This window comes from Akebia trifoliata, chromosome 10, assembly GCF_017979445.1.
Source record: "Akebia trifoliata isolate Shusen 1 chromosome 10, ASM1797944v1, whole genome shotgun sequence".
Taxonomy (NCBI): domain Eukaryota; kingdom Viridiplantae; phylum Streptophyta; class Magnoliopsida; order Ranunculales; family Lardizabalaceae; genus Akebia; species Akebia trifoliata.
Genome location: NC_141384.1, coordinates 28,025,188 through 28,036,096, shown reverse-complemented (window position 1 = coordinate 28,036,096; position 10,909 = coordinate 28,025,188). Strand labels below are relative to the sequence as shown.

The following is a 10,909-nucleotide window of genomic DNA, read 5'->3' as shown; positions in this document are numbered from 1 at the left end:
GAGGGCATTTAGGTAACTTTTTAATTAGTCTATTAAAGAAGACTGAAGTCAAGGGGCTTACATCAATTTGAAAACATCTCTAATATTCCAAAAAAAAGAAAAAAAAGAAAAACAAGAAAAAAAAAAAAAAAACGTGGAGGGTATGTGTCTAAATCACCTTTTTGTTAGCTTCTCCAGAAAATATGAAAACTTAATGAAAAATAAAAAAATAAAAGAAAAGTTAATATGAAGACCACACAAAAGGACGAACCACGTGATCCGGTCCATCCGGTCGGGCCTTCCTACTTGGCGAGCCAGACATGAGTTACACGTGTCATTACATCATTAGTCATTTCGTACGTAATCGTACGGAAGATATTGACGTCATTTCAATCCCTCGTACGGACATACAATTTAACAATTGCCCATAAATGCCATGGAGCTCAGAACGATGAATTCCTTGTCCACGTTTCATCTCTTAATTGGTAAAAAAAAAACAGATAACAATTAATAATAATAAATTTACAGCTTACACGGAGCTCGAGATCTGAATCATCCAATAAAAAGATAACTTAAAGAGGGATCACGAAATAAATTCATATTCTCAATACATGGAATCATCTCTCTCCTCTTGAAATTTTCTCTTCCCCTTTCGCGATTCTCTTCTGTTTATTCTGGTTTCAGATTTTTTTACCAAAAAAAGTTAAAAAAAGGATACTTAGGTTAGAAACTTAGGAAAAGAAGTCGATTTGGAAAGTTAGGGTTCAATCTTCTACTCCAAAGTGAGATCTTCTGTTCTTGAATCTTGGAGAGATTTAATCGATTTAAAATACAGTTATTCTGATCGTTAAAAACCGTTACTTTGCAGTTTTCTGTAGAGAAATGGTGAGGGGGAAGACTCAGGTGAGGCGAATAGAGAACGCTGCGAGCAGGCAAGTTACCTTCTCGAAGCGTAGAAATGGATTGCTTAAGAAGGCTTTTGAGCTATCTGTTCTTTGTGATGCTGAAGTCGCTTTGATCGTTTTCTCCGCGAATGGGAAACTCTATGAGTTTGCAAGCTCAAGCTTCGGGTATGTCTTTCAGAATCATGAATCTCCCGATTTTTTTCATTAATTAGTACTTTATTTTTTGAAAATTGATGTAAATTTTTAATCAAATCTCCATCAATGATTTTATTTTGTGATTTTTGTTGTTTATTTATGATTCTACAATCGATCTTAATGATCTGGATTGTTTTCGGAGTCTTCGTTCTTTGTGGATTTTTAGTTTTTTCGTTTAGATCTGGTTTTGGAGTCTTTGAAGAATGCTTAGTGCAATCGTCAAAAGTGATCTTCAAATATACTGATAGATTGAGTTTTAGATGATCAAAAAATATATTTTTAATGTTTTTAAGATCAGTTCTTCGCGGATTTTTAGGTTTTTTCCTTCGTTTCTTCTCATAATAAGAAGAAAGAAAGGAAGAATACTATCAGATCTGGTTTCTGAGTCTTTCAACAACACGTGATGCCATCCATCAAAGCGATCTTCAAATACTTGGATAGCTTGGATGAGTTGCAGATGATCTAAAAGGATGCTTTTAAATTTTACGACCTGTTTTCAGTTCTCATGAAAACTGGGTTTTTTTTTTTCCTTCCTTTAGGGCAAAAAAACCAAAAAAACAACAACAAAGAAATCTTTGCTTGAGTTCTTCATTCTTCTTGAGTCCAGTCAAAATAGAAACTTTTATTCTATCTTAGCGTTTCGTAGCTCAGAAAAATTTCTCTCATATCGCATTCTTCTCAGACGAATTAAAAGGGTCGGAAAATTGTTATTATATTTCTTAACTACTACCATCACCAAAGCCCCATCACAAAGCTTTGGGGGGATCAAATCTTGCTCCTCCATTCAATTCTGAAAAAGATATAATTTCTTGTACTAAATCTATATTCAGCATCATTTCCCTTGTACCTTGCAAGAACTTTTCAGAGTATATGGAAGTATTTTAAATGGTTATGATGATTGTTAAGAGTTTAGTTTAGTTTTTTTTTCCTTAATGTTATAATGATTATTAGGATGCAAACTCCAAAAACTACAAGTTAGATTTTGTTATATTTCTGCTTTTTTGAAACAATCTCAAGAGGAAAAATTAGTAATTATTTTGTCGCCTAATGTAAGAGTTCATGTCAAAGAAGATCACTGAAAAAAAGATATAACAGGTTGATTAGCAATTGAACTTGTTTGCTTTTATAACATCTTTATGGTGATGGTTAATGCTATACTTAATGAGTTTCATAACTAGTATTTCATGTTTATATATTATCCTCGATTTCGTTTGGGCAAAAGCTGAGATTCTATAAATACATACCGACCTTCTGGTAATCCACACATATATTAGTTATGTACCATTGATATTCTTGGCAACATTGAGTTCATCAACTCAAGAATAACAGCCTGGTACACCATGGAAGGCATAGATTTACATAAATTTGTTTACAGATAAATTTCCGCCTTCAAGAATGTTAGAAACTTTTCTTGGTATTAACCATAGATGATAAAATCTAAGAGCCATCTTATTCTGTCTAAGGTTGTGGTCTCTGATGCATACTGTTGGGTCTCCTCTCTTATTGAAAGAAAACGAACTAGATTAGGGCACATGAGTAGATTAGTTTGAACAAAGGTTCGAATACAACATTCTTAATCTTGTATTCTAGTGATTTACATAAATTTGTTTCCAGATAAATTTCCACCTTCAAGTATGTTGAACACTTATTTAGATTTCTAGGTATTTACATGGATGATAAAATCTAAGGGAAATCTTATTCTTTCTAAAGTTGTAGTCTCTGATGCACCCTTTAGTGTTTCCTCCTTTCCTTATTGAAAGACAACTGACTAGATGAGGTACAAGAATATCTTAGTTTGAATATAAGGTTCAACATTAGTAATGTTGTATTCTAGTAATTTAAATAAATTTGTTTCCAGATAAATCATTCCTTATGTCAAAACTTATTGAAGAAAAATATAGTAAATCCTAGACGAAATCCATGGCAAACACTATATAGTGCCACATGGAGGATGCTAGTCCAACTTTTGAATCATCTATTGCTTCAGTAATTAGCCTTAAGCTTTTGGGAATATTTACAAGGGAAATATTTAAAACCAATTTCTATCATATATAGTTGGTTGATAATTGTAATCCATCGTCCATAAACCAATAAATGTTCTAGTAATCAGGTAAATGTGCCCGAAGATTTTGTAATTCCAATCCTATAAAGAGCATTGCCCAGCTCAAGCATAGCAGTCTGTTGACCATCGCCTTCATCCAATCAGTATTGCACGGTCTTCAGTTAGTTTCTTTGTTTAGAGGATAATAGGAAAGTTTTAGCTTACCTGTTTTGAACTTGGCAATGCACCTAAGTTCCTTTCTCATTTTCTTCCTAGAGATCAAGCTTGATTGAACTCCAACCTCATTACAGTAGTTCAGTGTTTAAATCAATTAAGCTGCTGCCTCTAACCCAAGAAATACCCAACATGGAATATCTAACCTTGTAACTTCTACTCAAGTTCACCACATTTGTTAATTGACGAACATTTCAAAACTGCATTATTTTGTGAAGACATAAACGGCTTCTTTGACTTTACAGCTCAAGCTTCATTACTCTCAAGTCATCAAATAATAATGGGCTTGGACTCATAGCTCAGTTGGTTCGACACATTGCAAAGCAACTTTGAAGTCATTGGTTCAAGTCCAATTTTGATGAGATCAGATATGAGATTTCTCAGATTTGGTTGAAACAATTAGAAAATTTCAGAAGTTAGGAAAAGAAAGAGAGACTCTACCGATTTCAATTCATTACAAATGTAAAACTCCCTTACAACTAATTACAATAACCTATTTTTAGACAAAACAAAATATATGAAAAGTCAATACCCTTTTAACTAACTAACAAAAAACTCTAACTGACTAACTAACCAAAATGGAAAGTCAATAATGCGCTTATAATTAACTAACGGGAAAGGAGTAGTTTGTGGAGGAGAGTGATAAAGGCTAAGTATGGGGAGAAAAGATTTGGGTGGTATAGCGGGGAGGCCAAAGGCATGTTTGGTTGTAGTGTGTGAAAAGGGATTCTCAAGGTTGTAGATCAGTTTTATAAAGGGATCGTTTATAGAATTGGCTTAGGGGACAAGATTAGGTTTTGAGAAGATAAATTGTGTGGAAATTCGACTTTATCAATTCAATATCCTTATTTGTGAAAAGAATTATTTGGTTCAGCAATGTCTAATTCGCAATTGAAGTATCACTTCTTGGGACCTGGGATTTAAAGGGAATTTCAATGGTTGGGAGGTAACATCTTTTCTAGATCTTTTGAATTCGGTCCAATTCAGGGTGGATGTGCAATATGGGAGGCAATGGATATTAGTTAATGAAAAGATATTCTCAGTTCGCTCTGTCTACAAATTCCTTCTCCTTTCATTCAATAATTTTATTTCAGAAACCATCTTTTGGTTGGCTTTAGTCCCTTTCAAGGTTTTCTTCTTTGTTTGGCTTGCTTCTTTAGGGAACATTCTTACCTTGGATAATTTGATAAAGAGTAGTTGGATCACTCCAAATTTCTGTCCCTTATGTTTGATGGATGGGGAATCTATTAATTACATCTTAATCCATTCTTCTTTTTTCTGACATACTTGGTCAGACTTTCTCTCCCTTTGTCATATGGTTTGGGTTCTCCTTCAAACATTCTCCTAGCTTTTGGAAGGGTGGACTTTAAATATTTTCTCTCATAGAAAACGATACCTTTGGATTATTCTTCGTTCTGCTATTGCTTGGGATATTTAGAGGGAGATAAATATGAGGGTGTTTTAGGGCAAGGAAAATACGTCTCACGCCGTGTTATGGAGTTTTTGGGACTGCTCTACCTTTGGTCGAAGTTGATCAACGAATTCTTAGGGTCTTTTTTTGTTGATTTTGTGTTCAGATGGGACTGTTTATGTGATTCTTATGTTGTTTTACGAATTGTGGCTCGTTTAGCCTTTTTAGGTTTCTTGCTTATTGTTCTTGCTTGGGGGCTACCTTAACCTCCTTTTGTATCTTCTCCCCCTTTCTCTATAAAATTTACACTTACCAAAACAAAAACATAAAAAAAAAAAAAAAAAAACTAGCTAATAGGATTGATCATCAGTGCATCATTTCCCTCCTCCTTGAAAATAAAACTCGACCTCGAGTTTAAATAGTCAAAAGGAAGAATTACTAGGGAACACAGTTTGAACTGCTTCATTGGCATAATATGGAAGCACATATTGTACATTAAACACATTAGAAGTCTTTAAATGCCCGGGTAGGTCCACCTTGTAGGCATTGTCATTGATACATTCAAAATTTTAGCAAGGGCCCACTTTGCGATCTCTATTTGGTGTATACCTATTGGTAAAAATCACACCAAGTCACCATTGTCAACCACAACTCTCATCTAATTAAGTTAGCAACTGCTTTATATTTAGCATTAGATTTTTCAATTTAGCACTATATTTACCATGAAACAACCCCTGAACCCAACATAAAGACATACCCCGGAGTACTTTTCTTATCATCTTGATCTCCAACATAATCACTGTCTATAACCAGTCAAATATGACTTTCCTCCTTTCGTGTAGAGTAGCCCAAAATCAGCAATACCTTGTAAATAACGAAAAATTCTCTTGATAGCTAGAAGATGCATCTTTGTTGGATTCTCCATATACATGCTAATAAAACTTACAACATACACTATAGCAGGTCTTGTTGTAGTCAAATACATCAAACTTCCCACAATTTGCTTGTAAAGAGTGTTGATCACCTTCTTTCTTTCAGGATCCTTGACAAGCTTCAAACCACACTCAGTAGGTGTAGTGACAGCAGTGCAATTCTTCATTCGGAACCTACCGAAGATCTCTTGCACATGCTTCTTTTGTGAGATAAAAATTCCAGCATTAAATTGTTTGACTTCTATACCCATAAAATAGTGCATTAATCCAAGATCAGTCATTTCAAACTCAACCGTCATAGACTATTGAAATTTCTTAATCATGGTACTATCATTACTTGTGTAAATTAAATCATCTACATATAAACAAACCATGAGCATTTTCCCTCCATCTCCCATCTTTGTAAAAAGTGTATGCTCATATGGATATTTCTTAAATCCTTCCTTAGAGAAATAAGCATCTATAGGACTATACCAAACTCTCGGAGCTTGTTTGAGTCCATATGGTACCTTTTTTAATTTATACTCCTTATGCTCATCTCCAATCTTAACATAGCCAGGAGGTTGATCGATAAATATCCGTTCTTCTAAATCTCCATGTAAGATGCCGATTTCATGTTCAATTGGAACATAGGCTAGGAGTTTTGAGTTGCTAGTGCAATCACTAATCTGATCATGTCATGTTGTGTGACTGGTGCAAAAACATCTTGTAGTCGATGCCAAATTTTTGCTTGTAACCCTTAGCCACCAAACGCGTCTTGTATTTCCCAACTTCATTGTTCTCTTTCAATTTTATCTTGTACACCCACTTCACCCCAATGGTCTTTTGCCCTTTTGGAAGCTCTGTCAATTCCCAAGTGTTATTGCTTTCGATGGCCACAATTTTAACATCCATAGCCTTCCGCCACTTTGATTCTTTGACAGCCACTTCAAAATTAGTAGGATCACAATCTGAAAATAAAGCAAAATGTGTATGTGGGTCCTCCGATTGGTCAATTCTGATCACTTCATAGTCTAACATCCATGCTAGCCTCTTTTGAACATAATGAGAACGTGAATCAGTTGATGCTTCAACCTATTCGTCAAAGTGTGGTGTTGCTGGTCTAATTTTAGAGGCTGTAGACTCTTCATTTTGATGATTCCCAAGAGTATTAACTGTTGAAACCTGCGTTGTTGGGACTGCTTTGCTTCCTCAACATTTTTTTCATCAAAGCTTGTTGGAATTTGTTCTCGAACATTATTTTTGTTCCACGACTAGCTTTGATCTTCATAAAAAATAATGTCTCGACTGATAACAATTTTCTTAGTGTTAGGATTGTAAAGCTTATAAGCTTTTGATTGATCATTAACACCAAGAAAAATGCATTTCTTTCCCTTGTCATCAAGTTTTTTCTCCTTTGGTCTGGAATGTGTGCATATGCAATGCACCCAAAAACTTTGAAATGATCAACATATGGCATTCATCCACTCCAAGATTCTTCTGGATTCATATTTTGAACAGAAAAAATAGGACTCCGATTCAAAATATGAGTATTCCAATTTATTGCTTCTGGTCAAAAAGTCTTTGGAACTTTACCAATTGCCAACATACTCTCACCATGTTTAGGATTGTTCGATTCTTCCTCTCTGATACACCATTTTGCTGAGGTGTATAGGTTGCTGTCAATTACCTTCTAATTCCATACTTATTACAAAAATTTACAAATTCTTGTGACATATATTCTCCACCATGATCCGTTCGCAGAATTTTAATTGCTTTCTCAATTTTGTTTTTCACGAGAGCTTTGAAAATTTTAAAACCTATGAAAGCTTTAGATTTTTCCTGCACAAAATAGATCCATGTTTTTCAACAATAATCATTAGTAAAAGAAATAAAACATTTCTTTTTTCCATTTGATATTGGGTTTATTGGACCACATATATCAAAATGGATCAACTCCAATGGTCTATCTGCTCTCCCTACCTTGTCTTCTGGGAATTACTGCCTTTTGGGAATTACTCATGATGTTGTTTGCCAACAACAAACTCTTCACATATTTTTGAGAAAGGAAAGATAATTTGAGGAAGACCGGTTACCTTGTGTTTCTTAGAAAGGGTCTTTAAACCATTGAAATTCAAATGGTCATAACGCAAGTGCCAAAGCCACGTTGAATCATCCACATTAGCTTTAAAACAAGACTGGATGCTGTTAATTCTCAGTGGAAACAATCTGTTTGGAGTCATCTTAACATGAGCAATTATACCTCTTTTAGGATCATAGATGTCACAAGCGCTTCATTTGATTGTAGTCACATAACTCTTATCTTGCAACTGTCCTACACTTAACAAATTGCTTTTCAAATCAGGAATATAAAAGACATTTGATATAGTTTCAATATTGTCTTCTTTAGTCCTAATTTGAACATCACCATTTCCCATAACATCTACTTTTAAATGATCACCAAAAATCACAATAGTACGAAAATCTTTATTTAAATGAGAAAGGAATGATTTATTACCACACATGATTGTTGTAGCCCATGTCTAAATACCATATGTTTGGTTCAAGCTTTTCTTTCTTGACTTGGAATACCATCAAGAGTGCTGTAAAGTTGGATTGCTCTCTTTTGTTGGAATGAAAGTTTGCAGTGCATTCAAACTTGTAGTGCCTAAACTTATGACAACGGTAGCACTCAATGTTTGACTTGTCGAACTTTGGTTCATTGGTGAATGAGTGCTGGTGGTGATCATGTCCTTTGCCTCTGGCTCTAGAAGCTGGTGTGTAAGAACTTCTGTCTCTTCCTTGTCTACGACCTCGACCACAACCTCTACTTGATCATCTCCATGTTGAAGTGTCACCATGAGTAGAAGCCTTCAAAGCTTGTTCCTCAGTTGCACCTATTGTCATTCTTTGTTCATGTACCAACAAGGAACTTTACAGTTCATCAATAGAAAACTCATCTATATCTTTTGATTCCTCAATAGAACAAACAACAAAGTTAAATTTTGGTGTCATGGATCGAAGAATCTTTTCAATGATGGTAACATCCTCCATCTTGTCACCATGGATTCTTATTTTGGTGACGATTACCATCGTTCGAGAAAATTAATTTGTAACCGTTTATCTTGACTTCATTCGAAGCAATTCAAACTTCGAACGAAGTGCTTGAAGTTGCAGTCTTTTTGCTCTTTCTAATCCTTGGTACTTCTTCATCGCATCCCAAATCTACTTGGTGGTGTCCTTTCCGAGAATGGTTTCCAAGATCGAACAATCGATGGCTTGGAAAAGATAATTCTTTGCTTTGAGATCTTTCAACACCTGCCCTTCAATCTCTGATTTCTGCTGGTCTGTTGGTGTTGTGCCTACTACTCTAGCTTCAACAATATGCCAATACTCTTTAGACCTCAAGATGTTCTCCATTAGCATATGGTCATAGTGACCATCAAAACGTGGAATTGTTGGTTGCCCAAAATTTTCAGACGCCATCGCTCTCCTTTATTGCTGATTTGTAAAAAAGAAAATAGGTGAAATAGAAAATAAAGTTGTTACTGCTATATAACTCTTTATTTCAGGTTTTGTTTGGCACTCTCAAGTCTCAACTTTTCTTTTTTCACTTTCTCTATCCCACTCATTTTTGGCTCAGATACCACTGTTACAGATTGAAGGTTAGCATAAAAACTGAAGTGGAGAAAGAACTTTCGTAGTGCTATATTTATTTGATTAATTAAATGGCCTTTTAAATAGGCAATACATCTTTGATTTGTGTACAAAGATTTTTCATAAATACTGCCATATCTTGCACGTAGATTTCATGCATATTCTTCACCATTTCTTCCACATCTTTGCTTGCTCTCCCCAAGTTCGGTAAAGGTACCAAATCCCATTGAGTTATAGAAAGTCCTAATGCAAAGTCCATGCCAACATCGACCCATGAAGGCTCAGGAATCAATAATGGCTTGTAAAGTCTAGTGTTTTGCGTTTAATCCTTTGAAGCTTGATAAATTTTACGTCTCTCAACGTACCTTGTTATATCCCACCGCAATTCTGGTCAAAAGTATTTTTTTGCCACTAAGGCCATTGTTTTGTCTTGTCCAAAGTACCTACAAAGTCTTCCATTGTAAGGCTCTTCAAGAATATCTTCTCGAAGTGAGCAATCTAAAATGTATAATTGATTTCTTTTGAAAAATAATCCATCATTCAATACATTGTCATCAAATACCCCAATTTTGTAAAATTTCACAATTGAGCCAAAGTAGGCATTGTCCTCGTACACATCATTGAGGCAAGCAAACCCAATAACTTCTGAAGTCAAGGAGTGTAAACACAATGTACATGTGGTGAAAATGTGTGCAATGTCATCATAGATAGTGGGAGTAGCCATGTGCACATGTGCCGAATTTTTTTAAACTTGCACCCGATCCGAACGGATTAACAAATATGTGAACCGAATTCATTTCATTTCATTTCATCCTGAATTTGAAACTGATTCGAACACATGCCTTATTTTCAAATGATCAATATTCCAAAAAAATTTAAAATTTAAAATATAAAATCATATAAATTTTAAACAATCTACTTTCCAACTACAAATATAGAGGAAAACCAAAAAGATTAAAACATTTTATCTATATGTATTTATTTGAAATTAAGAATAGTAATAAAAGTATTAAAATATGTTCAAATCGGATTTTTTTTTTTCGGAATGGATTTGGGGTGGATCCAAAATTATTTTGGATCTAAGAGTCCAATCTGAATCCAATCCGAAATTATGATTTTTCATGTTTTTTTGGATTGGATCGGATCGGTTGAAACATCGGGTATATTTCGGATCATTGTGATTTAGAAATATTATCGAAGTGCAATCCATCCAACTTTGGTCTAACATCTTATGTTTCAAAATATAAATTAATTTAGAAATCGGCCACCCCTTTTCTAACCTCCTATCCTTCAACCCAACATCCCTCGATTTTAATCTTAGAAATGTTATTAGACCTCCTCTGAGCAATAACTAAGCGGTGGAAAAACTTGGTGTTACCACCCCCTTCCTTAAGCCAACGTATTCTCGATTTCTGTTTCCACCAAACTTGTTTCATATTCAACTTATTATTGTACTCCTCTTGAACTGTTCCCCTCCTAGCTCTAGTCACCATGGATAACGGGCCCATTTCCTCTCATCCAACTCTTCCATCTCCATCGAAAGTTCCTTTTTTTTTTTTTACTTCTACTCTTCTGA

The 10,909-nt window shown here is 34.8% G+C and overlaps 1 protein-coding gene across 1 annotated transcript in view; it reads left to right on the top strand.

Moving 5' to 3' along the window:
• Nucleotides 1-592: 592 nt before the first annotated feature.
• The window catches only part of LOC147393578 (MADS-box protein SOC1-like), a 60,280-nt gene continuing 49,963 nt past the window's right edge, over nt 593-10,909 (top strand). Inside the window, exons 1-2 of the mRNA XM_086455232.1 lie at nt 593-761; nt 848-1,049. Of these exons, the coding sequence (XP_086311358.1) occupies nt 862-1,049 (188 nt within the window). The 5' untranslated portion in view covers nt 593-761; nt 848-861. The remainder of the gene's footprint in view (nt 762-847; nt 1,050-10,909) is intronic.